This window comes from Ctenopharyngodon idella, chromosome 4, assembly GCF_019924925.1.
Source record: "Ctenopharyngodon idella isolate HZGC_01 chromosome 4, HZGC01, whole genome shotgun sequence".
Lineage (NCBI taxonomy): Eukaryota > Metazoa > Chordata > Actinopteri > Cypriniformes > Xenocyprididae > Ctenopharyngodon > Ctenopharyngodon idella.
The window spans coordinates 21,313,603-21,339,640 of NC_067223.1; the positions used below are offsets into that span (position 1 = coordinate 21,313,603).

Here is a 26,038-nt window from a genome sequence, read left to right on the forward strand (position 1 = left end):
TTTGGATAATAGCAAACAATTTCAATAAATTGTTTTAAAATGTAGAAGAGAACACAATGTTGTGTAGGCCTATCCACCTTATTTTGCAATGCAGAAATAAGCTATGTTCTGTAAATGTGTGAGACTTCTGATTATTAGCTGCAATTTGTGAATAGAGAAATAAAGTGCAGTAAACTGTAAAGCTATTTGCATTACAAACCACTGTGTTTATAACTACAACAGTATCTTAAAGTAATATAAGAAATACCAGTCTGAAATATCAGACAGCATAATGAGCTGTTTTGTTCAGCTAAAAATAACGAGAAGTGGATGACTTTGGAAACCTCGCACATTCAAGTAACAAATGACTGCGCAGCGCAATTACATTAAAAATAAGGTGGATATACTTCAATCTGCCTTGATGTATGGCAACCATAGATTTTATAATCAAATAACAGAGGAAAGGGGCCATCTACAAAATACAAAACTAAGAGAGTTACATGAACTAAAGTAATAATGATACTAAAACAAAACAGCAAAATTTAAATTATATAAACTGTATTTTAAAAATGATTTTAGAATATCCAAATAAGCTTTACTGATCTTCATTTAAAAGGATTTAATAAAAAAAAATCATACTGTTTTCCATAAGACTGTCACGATCACCAGTGAGAGTGCCCGTCATTGCCACCAGAGGGCACTCCATCCTGAACTACACACATCATTTGGACTCCATTTCCCATTTACCCTCATACCCTGGACTGATCACCCTGCACCTGCTACCCATTATACAATCACTCACTCACATAAAAGACTTGCACCCACATCTCCGTACAAAGTCTTGTTTAGCACCGTCTGACATTTCTGAGTGTTTCCCCTGGATTCTGGATCCTTGTGTTTGACCTTGGACTGTATTCTTTTCTGATTCTCTGCTGCCTGCCCTGACCCTTGCCTGTTCCAGGATCGTGTATGTTTGCTGCCTGCCCTGATCTCTGCCTGCCTTGGGATTGTGTTTGTTTGCTGCCTACCTAGATCACTGCCTGTCACCGTTTCTGCCACTGGCTCATTCTTGCTGTTATTTTGTCAATGAACTTGACTTTAATAAAAGCTGCAGATGGATCTTCACTCCGTTGACTCAATCCTTACAAAGACACTAACAGTTTACAGGCGGTGAACAATTAAGGTCACAATTCTAATAATTAAGGACAGTGAAGTGACCTTCTACTGACTCTGAAAACACCAGAAGATGCCCAAGTGTCCCTGCTCACCTGTGTGAACATGCCATAGTGCTGCTTCAGAAGTCACGAGGACTGCAGATGTGGACAGAGCAATAAACGAGATATGTCACAGTAAGGTAGCATCCATTTATGATTTTAATTAATATAATCATATGATTGTTATTGCATACTCTTTAAAAAAAAAAAAAAATAAAAAAAAAAAAAAAAAAAATACTGCAATACACTGAGTGAGAATCATGTATCTGCCACTATTTGCACTAACTATAAATAACATCGAACAACTATTTACAATTAACTTTAAAAATACTGCTATTTTCACTTAGTGCAAATAGCCTCTGCCTTATTTCTTTCATATGTCTACAAAATTTCTTCAAAATTAAGCTCTAGTTAATGTTAATTCTCTAGTTAATATTCCAAATGTAACATTACAGTGATTAGTGTTTCCTTTAGTTGAGCACTTGACCCTTGATTTTTGTTGAATCAGTTCTCAACAATTGTAATAGTGTTTTTACTAAAAGCACTTGTATCCCACTTAGCAGACGGTCTTGTCCCAAATGTGACATGCATCAGGTCCGCTAAGTGTTGGTCATGTGTGGCAATGATGGCACTGCATGCATGATGATAGACAACATTTGAGCCAATTGTGGATGAGAAGTGTGTGGCCCAGATCAGTCTAGTGATTATGGGCCACTTTTAAAAAAGAGTAAAAATAATGTAAAACTATAAGAATTTAAGGATTTAGGGGTACTATGTTCAAGATAAGATTCTCTCTCTCTCTTTCTGTGACACACACAATGATTTTTAATTTTAACAGCTTACTGCATTCATTTCGGAGGTATTTTTCCTTTTTTGCTCTTTGAATCTGAAACTACAGAATAATATAAAATATTTGCCTTTCATTTATTGATTTATATATGGGTCAGTGAAAATAAGATGTGTCCAGATGATAAAAAGTAGAAATAATTTTAATATCTAGTATTTAGTTTTTAGCAATGTTTTCAGCAACATTCAAAAATTAAATTTCCACATATTCCATTTGACCTGAACAAAACATACATTTTTGTAATAAATGGTTCATAACATAACTGTCTAATAACTGACAAAAACTGTCACATGACAAAAATTACTTTGAATTAGTGGACAAATTATTAATAATATTCTTTTTACACATGTATAATTAAAAAAAAAAAAAGAAATGTTCCCCACTTTTTTTTTTTTTTTTTTTTTTTTTTTACTTTAAGCCCTATAAAAACATGACTTTTTAAACATCTGCAGAAATGGTATATTAATTTCAACAGTTTATTGCAAAATATTTAAATTTACAACAGAATATATTTCATTCCCAATTGCTCAAGTAGGCGGTCACTGATTGTTTTGAAGCAATTTCCAAGGTAACAACAGCTTCTCTGATTGGTGTATAAGGTTCACTTTCTATTGGAATCACAGCCTTTAGAGCTCCGGAGGTTGACGTCACGCAATCTAAACTCCGCCATTTTGGCAGGCCATCAAGAGAGCGCTAGAGCGGCTGTAGCATTGGTATTGATAGTGGTCGAACAATAATTTAAAATCAGACTGTTTAGACCTTACAAACCTTACTATTTCAACATGCTGGACATCTGCTGTGCGCCAGTATGCCAGAACAGGCGGGGGAAAGCAAAGGAGAAATCATTTTATCATAGTCCTAAGGATTCCGATAGATGACTGAAATGGTTTACTGCAGTAAAATGTGCTAACCAGCACAACAAAACAACAGATGGTTGTATTTGTATTTTTTTTTTTTTTTTTTTTTTTTTATCTTAGTATTCCTATAAGTGTTATATAAAAGTTTTTATGTTTAATAGTAACCCTAAAATGATATGAAAGAGTTTAAAATGTGTTAAATAACGTTACACATTATTCCACCGGTCACAATTGTGGCCAAACATAAAACACAAATTTTCACACACATTTCCATAAAAATTTCAAAAAATAATTATTTCAAGGGGCAACTAATGACATCTCATTTGCATATTTTCATGTCTGGGAAAAAATTGGGATTAAACGGGTTAAGAGACATTTATGATGTCTACTGTACTCACGGTGATATAGCTATGCTGGCTTCCCTACAAACAAGGACAGCTAGGGCTGATTACGTTACCTAACAACACAGTTGACTTACCCTTCAAATGACGATGAAGCAGGTTTTAGCCAGCAGACTCCAAAGTTGAATATTCATCACAAAGTTAGATTGTGTCCATTTGTACCCCTCCAGGTTTTTGGAGGCTTTTGAAGAGTCTGTGGAGTAGGACGAGGGTAAGTTGATGAGGTAGTTGTACATATCAGGATACTGCAGGTCAGAAAATCTATCCGTTCCTTTATCGATACACGTTAAAGGCACCCCGGGGCATTATGTGGATCTGTTATGTTTACTCTATTATGTTTTGCTATGTACATGTCTATATTTTTTTTTTTATTAAAGTGCACAGTGAACTCTGTTGCCTTGAAACTGATGCTGGCGCCATTCATTACATATTTGCTCCCGGCTATACCTGCCTGCCAGCATGGTGGTGTAAACAGAATGGGTCACGTGACTGCCGGAGCTCTATTCCAGCTGAGGACTTCTGTCAACGACTGATCCAAGCAAGTGAAGTTACGATGTGCATGATCTAAAGCTATTGAAAATATGCAATCAGATGGGTGTTTTTTGTTGCACTCTGTGCTGTTGAAATATATCATTATAATTGTATCATGACTGTCATGTTGTGTAGTATGTTCAGTTGAGAAATGCAGTTTCATCAGTTTTTAGCTTACTATTCGCCTCAGAAATAAATGATAGTCGTAATTACAAGATAATTAATAAATGTAGTTTAGTTTAGATTTGAGGAACGTAAGCTTTTTAACCAAATTAAAGCTGCAGTCACACTAGAATTTGAGCGTAAGACATTTCTAATGACACTGCAACGGTTGCACAAAGACATCACATTCTGTGGTATCTTTTCAAAAAAAAACAAAAAAAACAATTCACCATTTAATATATCAAAAATGTAAAAAATATGCAATCTACTCCACTTTACTAGAATGCTGCAATCCTGCAGATTTAAAGTTTACTGTGGCATGTCAATCTTCTATTGGTCACACGTTTTCACATGATATGAATTCACAAGTCAGAGTTCACCAAACATTGGATAGAAGCAAAATACAAAACTTGCGTTTCCTGTTTCCCACATTCTTGTGCATATGAATGGAAGTCAATGGAATGAAAAGTGTAGTGTGACCACCCCTTAAAAGGATAGTTTACCCAAAAATGAAAATTCTGTCGTCGTTTACTCCCCCTCTACCTGAATAAATTTCTTTGTTCTGCTGTACACAAGGGAGGATATTTGGAAGAATGTTTGTAACCAAGCAGATCTCATCCCCCATTGACTACCATAGTAGGAAAAATAAATACTATGGTAGTGAATGGGGGGGCAAGATCTGCTTGGTTACAAACATTCTTCCAAATATTTTTTTGTGTTCAGAGAAATTCAAAGAATTCGAAGAAATTTATACAATTTTGGAGCAAATTGAGGGGGAGTAAATGATGACAGAATTTTCATTTTTGGGTGAACTATCCCTTTAACATGGCAAAGATCTTCGGCAGCTCTGTGATAGTTGTGGATGTGTGTTGAGTTGTTGTAATAGTGTGTTCACTGCTCTCTTACCATAGTATTCTTATTTAATATTGACTATCTGTATACGATTTAATCATCACTCACACTGCTGCCATCTTGTCTGTTGTTCTGAAGTTATTTCAGTATTAATGTAATGAAGAGAAAATAAGAGACTATAACATCTTACTGTTACTGATGTAGCAAATTAGCTCAAAAGGGAAACATAAATAATTAATCATAACTCGTTATAAATAATTATAAATATTTGGATTAGTTTATCGAATTAACTTCATGTAGCTGAAATAATATTACAATCAATTAATCTGTTTGTCCAGCGAACACTCCGTATTGATCGTTGTAGGACCAAATCAGCTCAAATGAAATAATTAATTTATAGGGAATTATAAAGAGTCATTTAGTTTACGTCCGAGCAACTGAATCGTCCAGCATTCATTCGCTTGGGCCGTAATAAGCTCTTGTAGCGGTTATGAATATCCAACTATCATGAAAACACTGATTAGAGCCCGGTAACCTTAAGATCAACAGTTTAAGACATTAAATTTTACAAACACATAATACAAGACGCTTTCTTTTAAAATCTACAGGAGACTTTATTGATTATTCTAACACAAACTAATCTAACACAAACACGCGCACACACACAAACATTCATACACGTTGCAGAAAGAAAGGAAATGAGAAAGAGTTTTACGAGAGAGAATGAAATGATGAGCATGATTTCTAGCAAAGTATGCACTTCAAAAGACCTGACCTGAACAAACCATGAATCATTAATTTCAGCTTTAGAATCTGGAGGTACTTGCTTGTCGACTTTAAATGGGAATCTCCTCGTTCTTGGCTTGGAGAGAAGGGTTTTTCTGAGTCAATGATTTGTTGCAGGACCTTTTCAGGTCCGGACTGTGGTTAGGTAAAAACCAATCACGTTTGAGTGTGCTGGCAAATGAAATGAAGTCTCTTGTTGTGGCTGGAGTTTAAAGTTGAGGCGGCAAAAGTCGTTGGTTAAACTTTGCGGCAAAACTTAGCACACGAGACTCTCAGTGGAAAAGAAAGTTAAGTAAAAGAAATGAAAAGTGAGTAAAAGTTGGATGGCTTGAATGAGCTGCTTGTCTGTCCTTTTGTTTCTGGTCTTGTCTTAGTCTCTTTTGTTACTCTTGTAACTCTTTGTCTTGTGATGTGACTATTTAAACTTAGGTGTTTGTCCCAGCTCTGTGAGGAGTTCTGACCAATCAGATATCGTCTTGTTTCAAAAGGTGGCTTTTCTCCGCCCCCAATCATAAAATAAGCATTATCTCCGGTCTCTGGAATTGCCGGCTTCGGCAGAGAGTACCGTTTAGACATAATTTCTATTAAATGGAATATGATACATTTTACGCAGATTTCATTCAAGCCATGATTTAAATGAGAAGAAGAGATTAAAATATATATCAAACACGAAATACTTTCATTCAACCATTCAATAGTTATAGTTACATGAGTTGTGGGTGTTTTAAACATAACTGGTTACATGTGTGGACATGATATAAAATTTATGCAGTTGAAAGATGTTTGATAAGTCTGTTTCAAATTGTTTGGAAAAATTCGATGTAGTTTTAGTTGTAGAAACAGTCTTTGTTGGTTTTTCTGTAAAGTTAGGTCACTCAGAGAAACAGGCCTGCATTGTCTCTCTGTCTCTTTAGATCTGGAGATCAAAGACTCTTTATATTCTGGTGACCATTTGGTTGCTACAAATAGCTTAAGTTTGTCACCTCTCCTTCAGTCAGGAAGGAGCGAGGTTCTGTAGACGGACTGGAGCCGAAAATTAGGTTCTCTGAGCTTAGGTTTCTTGAATTATGTTTTGAAAGAATCATCTGAATGATTCATTTGTCTGGTTCGGCCACGGTTCCTACATCGTCTATAAACTCTTCAGTAAGGATATTTTCTGCGGTCACTGAAAAATAACTTCTTAGCATGTTCTTTTAAATTCTTAGCATGTAACTATGATCATAATTGTTAAATTTACGCTGGTTTATAGGAAGACCAGAATCAACTTGCAAGAATGTGCACAAAAGTTTTATTTAACTAAATCACTGACACATAACTGATCTAAACACACACATACACACAAATCATGCATACATAGGAAATAAGAAAGTGAATGAAACCATAGCATAACAAAGGAATGGAGCTTTGAGAAGAGTCATTTAACAAGCTAAAAGAAACATCAGTTTCTCACTATAAGAAAACCTTTGTTAACAAAGGGTTTCACAACTTGATAGTAAATCACTGTTTAGTGTTCAAATGTATGATACTTGCAAATTCCTTAGCTGTTGAAGAGTGCCCAGATATTCAGTCTCGGGAGAAATTCTTGATAGTACGGTCTGATGGCCATGAAGTCGTAATCAATTTCTTCCATGTTGAATGAAGAAATGACGATGAACTTGCGCTGTTAATTTGACTTTGTTGTTGTCGTCGAGGAAGTTGCGCATGGCTTGGTGAAGAGGCCTGGGGCCGGGTGAGGTCTCACACGAACAGCAATCAGTAGATGCAACAAGAGAATGGAGGGAACTTTGTGTTGGCTTTTAAGTTCTACAGAGGTCCAATGCAGGAAATTTCCTTTGATTGGGAAGCTAACTTATTTGATTGGAGTAAGCTGGCAGCAGTTTGTGTCCATTTATACTCCGATAAATCTAACAAACACACACTGCGTTCCATGAGAAGATGATGTCCACCGAAGTGTGAGTCATTAAACAATGAAGCAAAAGGGGTGATAATTCTCAATGGGGAAACCAGACATCACAGAGTCTGTCTGGGTGAGGGGTTGTGAAGATTAAATGGAACAATGGTGTGTTTGATCGGTCCAGTCGTTACACTGATCTATTATGCAGCTCAAAGTATTATGTGTTGTAGAATATCTATATAATCTATTCAAATACAGTTTCAAAACAGTTTCACTGATCCAGAACAAACCCAAAACCCAGGATAGAGCGGTTGAGTGAATGTGGTCTGGACTGTGTGGATGAAGTTCATTGTGTCAGAGACGTTGTAGAAGGACAGAGTTCCTGCACTGTGATCCACATACACTCCTATGCTACAGCTGGACACTACAGGGAGATCAGTTACTATGCTATTGTGTCTGAATGAGTATCTGGATGGAGAGCAGTTCAAACTCCAGGACTTGTTATTACGCACACTCATAACCCTCACCCTTCCTGCTGATGCTCTTATATGATACTGATATAAGCACACACCTTCCGCTCCACTTAAGCTCCCAGTAACAGCGTCCACACACGCTCTCTCTACACAACACCTGATGATGCACATCAAATCTGTCTGGATGATCAGGATACGGCTGCTCTGTGTCAGTGTTAGTAATCACTCTGTTCCTCTCAGACAGACGGAGGAGTTTATTCACTGTGTTTGAAACCAGAGTGAGCTAATGGGAATCTGATGGAGAGAAAACACATCAGGATCATTAATTATGAATATGTCTTATCTTTTAATTTAGCTGAACTCTTTGGCATCTCTTTAAAGTTACACTATGTAACTGTGTTGATAGACAAAAACAGCAAGAAATAGCTCCGACTGTTCTTCTGCAAGACACATGCAGTTTTGTTTATGACGAGTACGCAGGTACTGGGCTACTCTGCAGCGGTTGGTAACTCACTTAGTCTAAAATAGTCAGAATATAAACACTTATTGCAAGCGTAACATAGTGATTTATAAGACAAAAGCACAGTTTGGAAGATAGTTTCATGATGTATTTGCTCATTATGTACATTTTGAACACAAAAAAGTTACATAGTGCACCTTTGTATCAGCAGTGTTTTACTACAGCTTACCAGATATCCTGTGCATTTACATGATCAATTATAAAACTCTTATATCATATTTTCCTTCACCTTCTACAGGAAGAACACAGTGTATTTTATGCTTGTTTTCTTAGAGACTTACATTGTAGGAAGTCGTTCCTGATCCTGGGAACAATGTTGGTGAAAGTGACTGTGGAAAACGTCTCGGGTTACGTCTGTAACCCTGGTTCCCTGAATAGGGAACGAAACGCTGCGTTGAATCGCATTGGGATCACTTCTGCGTGATTACGTCTTGAAGCACTCGTGAAATCAAACCAATAGTGTGACGGGACGTCAGAGCGGGTGATGTCACGGACCAGGAAACTATAAAGCACTCCTGAGAACAAAGAACGCCAGCTTCTGATGTGGATGAAGCAGACGCTCACAGGTGCGCAGGGAGTATGGCTAAGCAACGCAGCGTCTCGTTCCCTATTCAGGGAACCAGGGTTACAGACGTAACCTGAGACGTTCCCTTTCATGGGAACATCGACGCTGCGTTGAATCACATTGGGAACCCTATCCCAACTAGGCCATAGGACCAAGTGCCTGTCCTGTTAACTTCGGGACGAGAGCACCACGGACCCCAGAGTGGAGCCCAAGTCAAGGTTGTAAAACCTAATAAAGGTGTGCTGAGATGACCACCCAGCCGCATCACAGATCTCGTTGATGGGAACTCCCGAGAACAAAACTTTTGAAGCAGCCATACCCCTGGTGGAGTGTGCCCGGACAGCCAAAGGTGAAGGCTGTCCAGAAGACTCATAGGCAAGAGAGATGGCCTCGACCACCCACTTGCTCATTCTCTGCTTAGACGCTGGGCCCCCTTTCTTAGGGGACCCGTAACAGACAAATAATTGATCGGTCTTGCGCCACAGGGCAGCTCTGTGGACGTAGGTGTCTAAAGCCCTCACCGGGCACAGCAGATTTAGTTTCTCCTGATCCGCATCTGAAAAAGGTGGAGGACAAAAGGCCTGCAGAACAATGGGCCCCAGGACATTTGTGGGGACCTTGGGTATATACCCCGGTCTATGATGCAGGAAAGCCTTGACCATTCCAGGTGCAAATTCCAAGCATGAAGGAGCAACAGAAAGTGCTTGTAGATCTCCAATTCTTTTGAGAGATGATATAGCCAACAGAGATATAGTTTTCAAAGTGAGGAACTTTTCAGATACTTCCTCTAAAGGTTCAAAGGGAGCCGCAGCCAACCCTTCCAATACAATAGCCAAGTCCCAGGACGGAGTTCTTGTACGCACAGCAGGCCTCAGCCTCTGGGTACCACGGAGAAAACGTATAACTAGGGGGTTCTTTCCCACAGAAATGCCCCCCAAAGGTGCATGATAGGCGGAAATAGCTGCAATATAAACCTTCAATGTAGAAGGGGATAGGCCATCGGAGAGTTTTTCTTGGAGAAATTGCAGTACATGACTGATGGATGAGTGGAACGGTTCCACCCGAGATCAGCTACACCAAGTAGCAAACAGCTTCCACTTATATGCATAAAGTTTTCTCGTGGACGGAGCTCTGGAGTGGAGTATGGTCTCCACAACCTCAGTTGAGAGACCGGATTCTATGAGCTCGGCCCCCTCAGAGGCCAAGCCCACAGTTTCCACAACTCTGGGCGGGGGTGAATTATCGTGCCGTCCGCTTGAGACAGGAGGTCCTGCCTGATTGGAATCACCATGGGAAAGCCCTCTAATAGGGACACTAGATCCGAGAATCATATTCGGGTCGGCCAGAACGGGGCTATTAATATGAGACGGACCCCATCCCGGCGAACCCTCTCCAGAACTCCTGGGAGCAGAGCAATCGGGGGAAATGCGTACAGACGCAGCCTCGGCCACGCCTGTACCATGGCATCCAACCCCAGCGGGGCTGGATGGGTCAGGGAATACCACAACGGGCAATGACAGGTCTATTTCGAGGCAAATAGATCGACTTCTGCGCGACCGAATTTCTTCCAAATGAGCTCCACCACCTCGGGGTGGAGTCTCCACTCCCCGGGCCTCGGCCCCTGTCTCGACAGGATGTCTGCCCCCACATTTTGATGCCCCAGGATATAAGCTGCTCTCAGAGAGAGAAGCTTCCCCTGGGACCGCAGGAGGATCTGATGGGCTAACTTGCACAGCTGGTGAGACCTCAGACCCCCCTAATGATTGATGTAGGAAACCACCGACATGTTGTCTGTGCGAACTAACACATGGTGGCCCCAAAGGTCTGGGAGGAAGTATTTGAGTGCTCGAAATACCGCCATCATTTCCAGCCAATTTATGTGCCAGGAATGATGATGGTCCTCCCAAAGACCCTGAGCCGAGCGACCACTCATGATCGCCCCCCAGCCTGTGAGAGACGCATCCGTCATTAGCATTACACGACGACAAGGAGCTCCCAGCACAGGTCCCTGGGACAGGAACCAAGGCTTCTTCCACATGACTAAGGCACGAAGGCATCGCCGCGTGACCTTGATCATGCGGAAAGGGTTTCCCCTCGGAGAAAACCCCTTGGTCCTGAGCCACCACTGTAAGGGTCTCATGTGCAGCAGGCCAAAAGGTATCACGTTGGACGCAGCTGCCATCAGACCCAACAGTCTCTGAAACTGTTTTACAGTGAGTGACTGGCCTAATTTCACCCCTTTCACGGCTGAGAGAATGGCATTCACCCGAGCAGGAGACAGACGTGCCTGCATCGTGGTGGAATCCCAGACTACTCCTAGATAATTGGTAGTTTGTGCTGGAAGAAGTATGCTCTTCTTGGCATTGAGTCTCAGCCCTAACCTTCTCATTTGTGACAGAACTACATCTCGATGTTGAACTGCTTGTTGCTCTGACTGAGCTAGAATCAACCAATCATTGATATAATTTAGTACGCAGATGCCCTGGAGTCTCAGGGGAGCCAGAGCTGCATCCACGCACTTCGTGAAGGTGCGGGGTGAAAGAGACAGGCCGAACGGAAGAACCTTGTATTGGTAAGCTTCGCCCCCGAAAGCAAACATGAGGAACTTCCAATGCGAAGGATGGATTGACACATAAGTAAGAAAGTAAGCATCTTTCAGATCCATTGTCACAAACCAGTCCTCGGACCTGATCTGTGTAGTGATCTGTTTGAGTGTAAGCATCTTGAACTTGAGCTTTTGCACTGAACGATTTAACATGCGCAAATCTAGAATAGGACGCAACCCTCCATCCTTCTTCGGAACGATGAAGTAGCGGCTGTAAAACCCTGACTGCTTGCTGGGAGGAGGAACCCTTTCTATAGCTCCTTTTTGCAAGAGTGTCATAACTTCTTGTTCCATAACCAGAGACTGCTCGGGACCCACCACTGTAGGAAGGACCCCTTTGAACTGGGGCGGGCGAAACCCGAACTGTATTTTGTAACCCTTTTCTATTGTGAGCAGCACCCATCGAGAAATATTGGGAAGACGTTTCCATTCTTCTAGAAATTCTACTAAGGGAACCAGCCTCTCGTGTTATTTGAGCACCTGATTCGGCGCCCTGAAGCGGCGCACCGGCAGGGAACAGCCGAATCAGACGCTGGCCGACCCTCCTCGGAAGGTCGGTGGGGACCGCTGCGCCCTGAAGCACACGAGGTGGCAGGGTTGGCAGAACGGCCCCCTGAGGGCACCGAAGAGGGGTTAACTTTATAGATCTTTAATACAGGACCCTCTCCGGAGGGGGCTGCCCTCAGAAGTCCTGTGCCCCTGGCGTCAGGACTTCTTCGAAGCCTTCCTTGCTATAATGACAGTCCGCAGATCTGTCTTACCCTTGGAAGGTTTCGACTGCGTCGCTCGCCCCGGTCCCCAAGATCTTTGCGGGGGAGCACGGGTGGCGACACTTTGTTTTTGCTGCGCTCTATGCGCAGATGAGGAGCTGATAGATGGTGGCAAGGGAGGAACTTTTGAAAGGCCGCTGACTGTTTTTTGGCCTCCTGGAACCTCTCGATGACCGAGGTGACAGAATCGCCGAAAAGGCCCAGGGGAGACAGTGGCGAATCCAGCAGCACGCTTTTATCTCTTTCCCTGATGTCTGAGAGATTTAACCATAAGTGCCTCTTCGTGGCCACCAGGGCTGCCATAGAACGGCCGATTGTTTTTGCAGAATGACCTTCTAAAATCTGTCCAGTATCATTGTATCATTTGTGGCCACAAACAAATCATGGGCTTGTTTCCCTGAAAGAAAATGACAGCTACAGATGTGAAAATAGGAACTGTACTTCCTGTCTGCTCGCCTGTTGAAGAGTTCAAAATATGCAATATTAATTTCATCAAAGTTGTACCTTTTCATACAAAAACTGGAAATAAAAAAAAACTAAAGCCAAACTGAAACTCAAATAAAAGCAAAGTAATAAGTAGTGAAAAAAATAATGATTACAGCACATAATGAAGTGACCAAAAATTTCAATTTCAATGGAAATTGTCAAAATATCAATACTGTACAAAACTATAATAGTATATTATATAACTATAATACAACTAAAATCAAAATAATCAAAATAAGGTGCATTAAGTCAATAAATCTGTGGTTAATATAAATATTTTAATTCAAATGCCCGCCCACAAATGTTGACAGACACTGCCGTTTTAACATAGAACTGCCCTGAGTGAGTTCACAGAGTTGTACACAGTCCGCCATTGACTGTTTTGTTTTCGAAGAAAATGCTCCCTCAACTCTACTGAAATTTTTGTGAATGAGGGTCAGTATAAAGCAGGTTTTGCACAAAAGTTGCTCCTGAAGGATGGAACAGTGCCAACTGTTTGTGATCCAGCTACACCTCTAGAAGAAGCAAGTATCACGTGCTTGTTTTCCAAATTGCCTTTATGAAAGAGCTTCTTGGCACTCTGGAAGGCTAATGTTGCTAAAGCTACCATCATCTGCCTGTTTTCAGTGATGCTGCCTTCACGTGCTACCAGAATGATTGTTAATAGGAATGTGGTAGTTAAAAATTGCATTTAAAAGCAATGTGAAGTCGATAGCATGCGATGGCACCATGAGACCAGCTATGTTGTTATTTTTATCGCACCGTATGTGTAGGTTGATTGTAGATGCAATACAATTTTCAAACAGTATTCAGTATACACATTTAAACAGGCTCCAGTCCAGGATGCTCAGTCATACATCTGGAAGTCTGTTCAAGCTGTCACATCTGTCTTTTCACCTTTTATTGCAATAAAATTTGTAACATGAATGCTTGTCATAACCGCAAGATGACAGTGAGATCAATTATAACTGTAGGTTAACTAAGCTATACCTGTTCTACTTCCATGCAGCATATGTTCTCTGGCTCTGTAGGCATCTTAAAACAGTTCCCACATGAACACCTACAGCAAGTTATTGATTATCATGACGAAACATGCTAATCGATTACTTAAAGTTATCTCCATATGAACTACATAAAAACATCAACTAACCATTCAGAAACTTCCTGTTGCATTCTGTGTATCATCACTTCTTCTACAGTCCCTCTTTCACTCTCCGATTCCGGTTCATACATATATGGCTGAACACCACTACTTGCAGTTTCCGACATTTTCATAGCGTGAGAGTGTCATGTTTTGTTATTGCTGTCATGCCGGAGCACGAGCTCTAGAAGCTCCGCCCTCGTCTGAAAAGGGGGGTGGGAGCACCAGCTCATTTGCATTTAAAGGGACAAACACAAAAACAGTGCATTTTGGCTTATACCCTAAATGTGGCAATTCCAACAAGCTATGAAAAATTATCTGTATGGTATTTTGAACTAAAACTTCACATACACACTCTGGGGACATCAGAGACTTATTTTTCATCTTGTAAAAGGGGGCATAATCCCCTTTAAGAAAATTATGAGTGGGGTGTAACTGGTTACATTATTTTATATAACATTATTTGTTAACCACAGACCTTATTTAAGTCATTTAACCAAAATCCCATTCAAAAAACCCATTGACTCTGGGATGATGGAACTGGAAGTGCTAAAATGAAAACCTGTTTCTGGGTTTTTGCCTACAAAGTGATGTCATACCTGCACCACTCTTTTAGGAATTACCTGACACTTCCTTACAAACCCACATCAACAGGGAAATTCCTTGAGGCAACGTCAGGATAAATACAAGTGAGGACGTTTGCAAAAGATTCATCTTCTGTATGAAATGCATCATCTGCTACAGCTGCTCCTTTCAGCAGTTTGACATGGAAGCAGAGGCAGAAGAACCTGATGTTTCCTCTGGCATCACTGAAGAGAGATGAACCTCAGATGAAGCTGATATTCATAGTCTGAGGAGATCAGAGCCATCAGAATGCCCTTGTGTCATTTTTAACAAACCAGATGGTCAAAATGATTAGCCATGTTGTCAATTCAACAGTGTGCTGTCATCACAACTGTAGCCATAGTTCATAATACTGTCAATGATTGAAAATGCACAAGGCTACACCTTGTACTGTTGAATTTGATACAGTATATGCCATAAAGTAAAAGTTACACATTACAGTATGTGGGATACTGATTGCAAGAGGTTGGACAGTATTCATATATATATACAATAGTTCTTTCTGGTTCTCAAATCTGATTGGCTGAGAGGTCTTTTCAGCCATGCGATATTGTACCAGTATTGCACGGGAACTGTTTCACCATTTGAATCGCTCCGCTGTCTGCATTCTCACAGCGAGTGTCATAGTGGACGAGCAAACCCTCTATATTTTTATAGATACTACTGATATGTTGTAACAGAATGTAGTTTTAAGAGTTTTTTAGGTGATAATATAGTTGCTTAGACCTCAGAAATGTGGCTTATATGTAAACACAGCACCTGTTTGAAAATTTGTTTAGACGCTTTCAGAGATGCGAGCTCCAGACCGTCAGTGACCGCTCAGCACTCATGTGCCCACAGAGAACGGCTTCATCTCAGCCAGACCTTCGGGAATTTGCCGCTGGCTCTCATGTAGATAGTGATTAAACATGAGGTATAATTTGTTTTGGGTATATCAAATGGGCAATCTTTCATCTTATTAATTTATTACTTGTTCCAGAGCTAATAGATTTGGCTTAAGGGCTATATTAAGTTTCATAACTTTATATTTACATTGAAATTAAATCCTGTACTAACTAGAGCCCTGCTTTCGTATGTTTGATTGAACAGTTTGCTTGTCGTTATTTCCTTTTTTATTTCTTATACTGTTATAATGGCTGTTGTTGTTATTTTAAAGATTATTGTTCGATAAATAATATTTTATATAAATAACATGCAGGATTTTTTGGTATTGAGAAAGAGTCCATTAGTGATTTTGACTTCAGTGAAAGTTACATTAATATGCCATGAGATGGTGGCAAAGACTGTCTTTATGAGTGAGTCAGTCAGTCAGTCGCAAAGACTTTTATATTGAAATGGACTGAAACAAGGAAGTTGCTTTTACTTTAAACAACATCTTACGAGACGCATTTGACAAATGCATTGACTAGCGCTGTCATGGGAGTGATGACAGCCTGATGTTAAAAGGACAAAAAGATTGCTTTCCTTAGCGGACATTCAAACTGATTTTGCGATTATGAATATAAGATTGGCCTGAAGAATATCAGCTAGATGCAGGTAATACACTCGCTTAGGCGATCTCTCTCTCTCTCTCTCTCATAATACTCTAGTGATGTTATAGAGTTAGTAACAGAGGATTGGGCTCAACTGTTAAACTGTCAACTTGAGATTTGAATCTGTGGTGGAAAGAAGTAGTTCCTCACAAAAGAGTTCTTAAAGACACTCTGTTGTTGTTTCTTATTTATTTACACAGTCGTGCCATCGAACTGTTGTATAAATGCAATATTACACTTGTAGCCATGCGATATGATTGTATATCAACGCGCTGTGATTACCTACAGGCGAATCACAGCTGTGCTCGTATCGCACTGCTACAAGTGTGAAATTGCTCCTATAGATAGACAGACAGACAGATAGACAGATGGGGCTATGTCATGAACACCATTACAAATGGCTGTCCCCTTAAATAGTGCCCTATTTAAGGGTATAGGGGCACAACCCTTGTGTTTCCTGTAGTGATGACTAAACAAAGGTTTGTGAAGCATCACCGTTCTCCCAACTCTATTGCAAAAGGGTTCATTGAACCCTTTTGATACAGTGTGCCCATCTAGTGCTCAGAACAATGTATAACACTTACCAAATTGATGCTGGTTTCACCGTTGGTTCTGCAACTGATTCCTTTTATTTTGCTGTTTTATTTTATTGTATGTTTATTTTATTATTTTATTCTAAAGAAATTGACATTGTCAAAGTGATTTCACTTATTTTAGTGCAGTACAGTTAATTTTTTCTTGTTCAAATTCAAAATTGTTTTTAAATATTATTGGATGTCAGTTACTTCAGCTTAAAGATTATTAACAAAGGTATGTTTGTTACTACCACAAGTTAAGATTATGTATTATGACAAAAGCATGTTAGTGCTAGCCCTCCCAGAACCCAAATATTGCACACACACACAATAAAACTTTTCATGGAATTTGATGAGAACACTCAGGGCAATTCTTGTGCAGAGTGAAATTGCCCAAATATGTCACATATGTAACAATGGTAAAAAACAGTAATGAACTAGAAGAGAAAGCTAAAAGAAACTAAAGCATTTTTCTTTGTTTAACAAATACTTTAATAAAATATTCATTTAACAGTACTTTAAAATTGTCATATTTACAGATAATATTATGCTGTTAAAGGGTTAGTTCACCCAAAAATAAAATTTCTGCTTCCGTGTTCTATGTCAGAAATCCGACTCATTATTTGGCCAGCTCCTGCATCAGCATCATGCGTTGTGCTGCTCACATGTACAGCGTCGGCCAATACTGAATCGGCATTTTGTCATAGAACCTGGAAGCGCTGCAACAAAAATAGCATAGGAGAATGACAGGGGAGAGACAAATTTGTTGAATAAAGTCGTGTTTTGTTTTGGCACACAGAAAGTATTCTTGTCGCTTCATAACTTTTAAGGTTGAACCACTGTAGTCACATGAACTATTTTAACAATGTTTTTAATAACTTTCTGGACCTCAAAAGGTGCAATGACGTAGCTGCCTATGTGTGGTTCAGAAACCCTCGGATTTCATCAAAACTATCTTAAATTGTGTTCCTTACGGGTTTGGGGCGACATGAGGGTGAGTACTTAATGACAGAAATTTTATTTTTGGGTGAACTAACCCTTTAAGAGCACTGCTTCAGGATATTACATTGAATAGTTACAACTGTTACAAAATCTAGATACATGTACAATTGAAGCCAGTGTGCATGTGGAATTATTATATATTTTATTTTTTGTGTGTGTGGTTAAGGTATTCCCTACGTTGTTGGGACAGTTTTTGGTCCCCATGAGAAAAACAGCTAATAAAGCTTTCTAATTTTTTATTTTATTTTTTTAAATACATTAAAAATAAAAGTTGTCTGTTAAGATTGTGTTTAAGGCAGTGGTTCCCAAACTGGGGTACACATACGTGAGGTGACAGAGGGGGTACGCAAACAAAATGCTGAGTTTTTCCGTTCATATCATTCTACGCTTCCTTAAAATAACATTAAAACCGAGCATGTATTTCTAGCAGGCAAAATGCCGTAAATACATGACATCCAATCAAACCTACCTCATCTTTTGTGGTCAAAACTGACTGCATCCACCCAAGCAGCTTGTATATGATAGGTTGCGTGCAGAGTCTGCTGCCTTAGCAGATCGTGCTAAATTACTGCCGTTTTCGACAATGTAAAAGTGGGGATGTAACATAAACTCTCTTCGATACAAAACATATCCTGTAGTTCTTGTTTTTAATGTTGATAATATATTATACAAGCAATAGCCTAATGCATTTTTTCTGAAATATCTACACGATTGCAAATGTGACATTTCATTTTTTTTTTTTTTTTTTTTTTTACAACAGTTCAACAAACAGCAGGGTAATAAGTGATGTACATTTTAAACACAGTCACTCTAAAACGTTTGGGAACCAATGGTTTAAGGTATATATTATATACAGTTTGAACAATATAAAAATGATTGTCTATGGAAAGTCCCCATAAAACACAGTAACCCATCATGTGTGTGTTTGAGTGTGTGTTAAGTAAGGGATAATGTACATCCAGTAAGTTATTGCAGAATAAACCCCGACAGGGTGATCAGGACCCTGACACGAAGCAGAGGATCAGACTGAAGGGGTTTATTCTGTGATAACTACCGGCTGGATGTATCCCGCTTATTATACGGCTACTTGCCACATAAGTAAATAATTAGACATGAAATATTGATCAGAGTCTAAATATTAGCTCTATAAGCTCTTCCGTGGAGAGACCAGTTGCTAGCACAGCAAGTTCAAACTAGACGGACATTTAAGAGATACGGTATACGATATTGATCTGAGATTGAACTGATTTAAAATCGTACCTGTTTGTTATCTTATAATCCATTACAGCGAACAACACAATAGTCACAAAATGGCAGCAGCTGCGTTTGTATGAAATGAGAGAGCGAGTCTGTGATTTCGGATGACATAATTAAATAACTGTACACAAAATATTGTGTAAATATTGTGTAAAACTGGAATATTTTATTAGCTCACCAAACTTCAATGAGGAAAAAACGTTCCTAGCAAGTGTATAGCGCTGCAGACTTCAGTTACCCGGATGAGCCTGTGTAATTTGTTGTTAGCGGTTGTTATCAGGGAATAACATACCGCTGGATGGCGCCATTGACCAATCATAATCAAGTATTCCACAGGGCCATGAAATAAAAATGTATAAAGTAAGAGTATTGAATTCATTTATGTGCGACATCTTTGTTTTGGCTCACAAGCTTTTCAAACTCGCACAGAGACACTGAGCAGTTGACACCCAAATAAACCCAAAATCCAGCATAGAGAGACTCTGTAAATGTGGAGGTGAATGTGTGTAAGTGTGTGAGTGTATGTGCATCAGAGACGCTGTAGAAGGACAGAGTACCGGCTGACACATCCACATACACTCCAACTCTTTTAAAGGAGCCTAAAGGGACATGTATGTCAGTTGACTTCTTATTGTGCCAGACAGTGGCAATGTTATCAGAGCAGTTCAGACTCCAGGAGTTTTCATTGAGTCCAAACTGACAGTCATCACTCCATCCTTTCCTGTTGATTCCTTTATATGTCACTGATACATCAAAATCTCCTCTCCATTCAGCCTCCCAGTAATGGCGTCCAGACAGACTCTCTCTACACAGAACCTGAGGACACTCATCAAATCTCTCTGGATGATCAGGATATGACTGTTTTTCTTCCAAATATGTCACCTTTCTGTTCTCATTAGAAAGAGTAAGTTCAGGGCTTACTGTGTTTGGATCCAGTGTGAGATTACAGGCATCTGAACACAAGAAGAGAGAAAGTTTATAACATAACAACAACAGTCACTAAAGGTATGTTTGTGTGTTGTATTTGTAGACATACATTTGTGTAGTCCTGCTGTAATCCTGAATTCTCCTCCATGATCCACACTATAAAACACACAGTGTCACATTCTGCACACTGATGCAATCGGTAAACACACAGACACACACAAACACAAACATACATACTTGAGTTTGCCTAATGTACAGTTTGGATTGTTCATTGTATCAGAAAGCAGCTTGATTCCCAAATTCCCTGGGTGATTGTAGCTTAGATCCAGCTCTCTCAGGTGTGAGGGGTTTGAACTCAAAGCTGAAGACACATAACCACATCCTTCCTCTGTCACCATACATCCAGATAATCTACAAACACACAGCAATAGTCCACATGCTATTAGTTTGACATCAATCAGGCATCACTATCACAGTGACCTGTTTGGTTAATTTAGTTGCAGAGGGAAAATTCCAAAAAAACTTTTAATGTATTAAATAATAGTGAATACACTAAGTAAATGTCAATTCACAATAACTGTATATGAAACAATATATAAACTATTTAAAAACCATTTAAAAACAAAATTTAAAACAATCATATCAGAACATATTTATGCAAAATATCAGCTGAATACTTTTTGAACAAAATAATGTATTTCTCATTTTGTCACTTACATTCTGAAAATTATTTTTGCAGTGGTTGATATAATCAAAATAATTAAATATTTAAAAGCATTATTATTAAGAATATTATAAAATTAAAATCTTTATCAATACAAAAAGTATTATTATTTTAATTTCAGGGCATGTAAGTACTTTTAAATGTTCAAAGAAAAAATTTAAGATGTCAAATACTTATTACATTCTATTTTAAAATGAATCAGTTAATGTATTCCTTATTTGTAAGTCACATTGAATATAAATTTGTTTATCATTTGTTTCATTTGTTTGTTAATTTGTTTCTAAAGTGTTTTGTATTTTATCAGCTATTTGGCACCTTTTGGTGTTAATTTAGCAAGATGTGGAAGTTAATGTGTTATTTCTTTCTCCCCAAAACTATTGTTTTGAAATATTTCAGAAGGTCAACTACTGTTTTTGAAAAAAAGGTATTATTTAATGGCCTTAAAGTCCCCCTGTAGTCAATAATTTTATCCCTTAAAACTCATTTTTGATCACCAAAATTACATTTAAAAAAAAATTCTTCATGCCTTAAAATAGCTTGCATGTAACTGTACACCCTTGCCTCAATTATTATACGTGGATTTATGAATATGCTAATTAGCCCCGCCTCCACTCACTCGCATGAGCTCAAGAGATCCATTTGGTGAACTTACTGAGGTAAACTCTGCACAATGGTATTGCTTTTTATAACGCCAGACACATAACGATAATTAATATGATTAGCCTTTTGCTTGACTACATTATCAAACAGCTAATAATGTGTTGCTGATGTTACACAAACCATGTTCCCATTCGCGAGTCAGACAGCTGTCTTCTAACAATCATTATCCTTAGAAATGCTTTGAACTTCTTAACGTCAGTAGAGAAAGGCATGTAGTTCATCCTAACATTGTTATATGCATCATACACCTGCTCTACTGCCAAATCTACCTGATTTTTTTCATATCAACAGAAAAATATACCGGGATATAGTCTCTAGAGCAGGGGTGCCCAATCCTGCTCCTGGCGATCGACTGTCCTGCAAAGTTATGCTCAACTCTAATCAAACACACTTGCCTTTAATTTTCAAGTGAGCCTGAAGACCTTAATTAGTTGTTTCAGGTGTGTTTGATTAGGGTCGGAACGTAACTTTGCAGGACAGTTGATCGCCAGGAGCAGGATTGGGAACCCCTGCTCTAGAGACAGCAATGGTATTGACTTATGAATTTGCACATGGTTTGTCTTCAATCATATTAAAAACACCATATAGACACATAAACAACATTAAAAACTTGATTTTCACCACAGGGGGACTTTAATACAAAGATTGCCATTCTTCTACGATGGGTCTCTGAGGGCTAATCTCTAATTATCTTCTGATTGGCATCACTATTCAAATTCGCTGTATTCTGCTTTTATGTCTCCATCACACACAATACACACAATACATTCAGTTGTTTAAGTTCTCATTTTGTGTGTAAAGACATTATGGGGGAATTATTGCTCTTCATTCATTGTGTACTGTGTCAGAGTATCCCAGAGTAAAAATCCGACAATTCATTAAAAACCAAGACCAGAAATTTTCAGTGAAAGACTAGAGTAAATACAGCAACTGGGTTCTAATGTCATATTACAAGCTCCCAAGAAATCAAGAGCATCAAGTTACATATTTAATTTGATCAGAGTTAATATTAATTTGCATTCTTAATTACCTGAGTATGTTCAGGTGACAGTGTGAACTCTTTAGTCCAGAAGACAGCAGCTTCACTCCTGAATCCATCAGGGAATTGTTACTCAGATCCAGTTTTCTCAGAGGAGAGCGTAATAATTGTAGAACTGAAGACAAACTTTCACAACACTGACCAGTGAGATTACAGTTGGCCAATCTAAACAAAAATAAAGCAGGAACAAATCAACACCAGTGTCATAAAGATGAGATATAAGATACGTTTACAATAATGTACTAAATACAATAAAAAAAAAATTATTTTGCATTTTTCGCATACGGACATCAACATTGTCAAAACGATCCCTGTTCACACAATTAAATATGCTGTATATTTTGTGAGAAAATGTATGTATATCATAAAAACACGCTGGTCAACCTCAGACCAGTATATCCTGACTAAATATTTCAAATTTCACATTGTATAACATTTGACCATCCTGTTACATGTCATTTTTACAATGGTGGTTTCAAAGGATTAGTTCACTTTGAAATGAAAATTAGCCCAATATCTAGCTTCCGCCAGACCGCTTACCGTATTCAACATACGAAGAAAGTGTAAAACTCTCAAAGCTTACACCAGTTTACACTTTCTTCGTAACTTCAATATGGAAGGCGGTCTGGCGGAAGCTAGGTATTTTACTTCAAAACTTTTTAAATATGGATATTTTTTTAAACAAACGCATCGCTTCGCTTCAGAAGGCCTTTATTAACCCCCCGGAGCCGTGTGGAGCACATGTTTATGATGGATGGATGTGGATGAAAGCACATTCTTCAGCTCATACTCATTGATCCTTATCACTGCCATTATAAAGTTCGGATGCGTCAGGATATTTATTAATATTTCTCAGATTATGTTCATCAGAAATAAGAAAGGCATATACACTTGCGGTTGAGTAAAGCTTGGGCTATTTTTCATTGCTATCAGCCGATAATCGCTTCTAATGACTTGATCGCAATCTCTCAAATATGCTAATTTCAGAAAACAATCTCATGCTGATGATGCAAAAAAAAAGAAGAACAAAAAAGTGCACCTGCCATAAGAGGTATGGTATTGTATGGTATGGCATGGCATGCTTGCGGCGCAGCCGTCTCAATCTCTGTTCGGCGCTGGTAAAATAATTATAATGTTGTAGCTGAGGTGCATTCATACGTCTTTAAATAACTTCTGACAAATCAGTCACTAAACTCACAAAAAACTGTGAGAAGTGATTTCACAAACAGCGTGACTCTCTCAAAATGGCTTGACATCACCACATCGTGTCTGCACTACAAGCGAGCTGCATGCAAGGAATTGTCACTTGAGGGACAGTATTCCTTTATTGAATACTACTGTTAGACCTACCTGAACAAAAAACACAATTTATTTCATTTGTATATTTATTCTATTGCATTTATTTGTGCCACTACTTGTATTTGTTTAGATTTTATTATTGTCTTTTTTTTGCAAATCAGGCTTATGCTGTGTGTAAGCTTTTGTGCAACAAAATTGCCCCATTGTAAAAAAAGAGAAATGCATTGGGATTCATTTATCAATCTAACGTAGAAATGAGCACAGTTCCGAGCGCAGAAATCATCTTACGACTGGGCTCACGTGTGATTTATCAAACATTTGTATGCTGGCAATCCTATCGTACGATTGATCGTATGTTGATAAATGTGTTGGCTGAAAACAGTTGTCATTTTAATATCACATCCCAAATTTTAGAAGCCTCGCCCTATAGTTTACGACACAGAGAAACGTAACCTGGCCATGAAGAGAAAGTAATCACATTAAAAGACATTTATCTTACTCTAAAAACACCCCTAAACCTTGTAATTGCAAACAATAAAATTAATTTAAATAAAAATACTGGTAAATAAAACGATTTTAGTACCCCTCCTCACTCCACAGAAAATCCTTTACATTTATTTTATTCAGAACAGAGCAAGAATGAAAAATAAGTAGGCCTAGCTATAAAATTATATATTAAATTATAAATTGAAACACAAATTAGGCTATAGTGGCATCCATTATAAAGCAGAAATGAATTTATAAAAAGCAAAACTGAATTGGGCTCACATAGCCTACTTCTCTCAATCGGGAGGAATCCAAACGTTTACATATTTGCGATGTAACATTTATTGGTTGCTGAACTTCTGTTCATTATAAACAAAGGCTTTGTATTTCACTTTTGCTTCAATATCCACGTAAAACTTCACCCTTCACATGCGCAGAAATGTGTTTGGTTGGGTGTTGCGCACGTTGACTGGTACAGTATAGTGGACCATTTAAACTGAGGAGTGTTAACTTTGTCTGCATTTTAGTTTGCTGATAAATGGCTGAAATGTAAAGTTAGCAACGCTAGAACTGATTTGTAGCATTTGTGTGTGTGAGTGAGGAGCCCGTGCAATCAGTTGGATTTAAAAAAAAATATGTATCTCAATAAAATAAAGAAAATGGGTGTAGCCTGTACTAGCCCTACTTTATGCACAGTTTTTCTCTTTTGTTAATCTGTTAATTTATTTCAGAGAAAAATATTTCATGTAGTCCTAGCCTATTATTTTATTCCTTGTATAGCCTATTATTCTTGCAGGTGCATGATGTGTGAATCCTAATGTTAATTGATGTAGCCATTTGTGCATACAAAACGAAATCACTGGAAAGAAAGAAAAAAAAAAACATTTGTGGTGTTTTAAGACACTCATCTATTCTTATGTAATTTTAATTTGACTTTTTAATCGTGTCGTTTAATGGTTAATGATCGGTTAGTGAGTGTTTGTCGGTCAGGAATATAATCTAAATTTTCTCATAACAATTCTCCACCAGATTTACTATGCTGCACGCAAGTTCCCGCTGACTCAAAAATGTGCGTACACGAGCTGAGACCTGAAGTGAGATTTGATCGTAGTCACCGCTCACATCCCAATTTTCTGTTGTACGTTCATTCCATAAATGAGGGCCATTGTGTGTTCAAACATTTAGCAGAGTGAACCTGAAAACCTGAGTTTGCTAATGCTAACGATGCACCCTTGTGCATGTCTGCATCACAGTTTACGTTCTGAGATAACACTACCATCTAGCGGCTGGGTTTAAACTGAACACAAAGCCATCAATCTTGGATGTAAACAAACAAACACACAAATAAATAAATATCGATACAGTGTTTTTGAGAAACCATACCGTATTGCCAAACATAATATCACGATATTCATGTGTATTGATATTTTCTTACACCCCTACTTGTTCACCAACTATCTTGTTCTGTCCTATCTATCAATTGTTGTTGCCTCATTGAAAAGTTGTGCTATACATTTTAAAGAAATGTTAATTTTATAGTATATGTAAAAGTATTTACTTGTTTTTCGGTAGATTTTTGACATTGCACGTTTTTAGCACAGAAGCCTAAAATACTTTGACTGTTGTCATGTCCTAAGTTGTCATCAGACTACTGATCTCCTGTGCGACTTGAATTTTTTATTTGTGGATGTCCAAATCTGGGTGCAGGATGAGAAATCCTCAAATAAATGTTTGTTATATATTTTGGCATGAGGTAATAAAATGTAACTTGTTAAAATAGGCACATAATATAATATTGAGAGATTGATTGATATACACCTGAATTGAATC

General features: G+C 38.5%; 1 protein-coding gene across 27 annotated transcripts in view; it reads right to left on the reverse strand.

Annotated features, from left to right (window-relative positions):
• Positions 1-26,038, reverse strand: part of LOC127510571 (NACHT, LRR and PYD domains-containing protein 12-like) — a 180,734-nt gene that overhangs the window by 69,467 nt on the left and 85,229 nt on the right. For 7 of the 27 annotated variants that reach the window (XM_051890192.1, XM_051890189.1, XM_051890186.1 and 4 more), the window contains 4 exons: positions 22,415-22,588; positions 20,238-20,411; positions 20,110-20,156; positions 18,447-20,026 (listed from right to left, as the gene is read on the reverse strand). The exons of the other annotated variants lie outside the window; for them this stretch is intronic. In XM_051890192.1, the coding sequence (XP_051746152.1) occupies positions 19,449-20,026; positions 20,110-20,156; positions 20,238-20,411; positions 22,415-22,588 (973 nt within the window). In that variant the 3' untranslated portion in view covers positions 18,447-19,448. Of the gene's footprint in view, positions 1-18,446; positions 20,027-20,109; positions 20,157-20,237; positions 20,412-22,414; positions 22,589-26,038 lie in introns of those variants that run through there. 27 annotated transcript variants of the gene reach the window in all.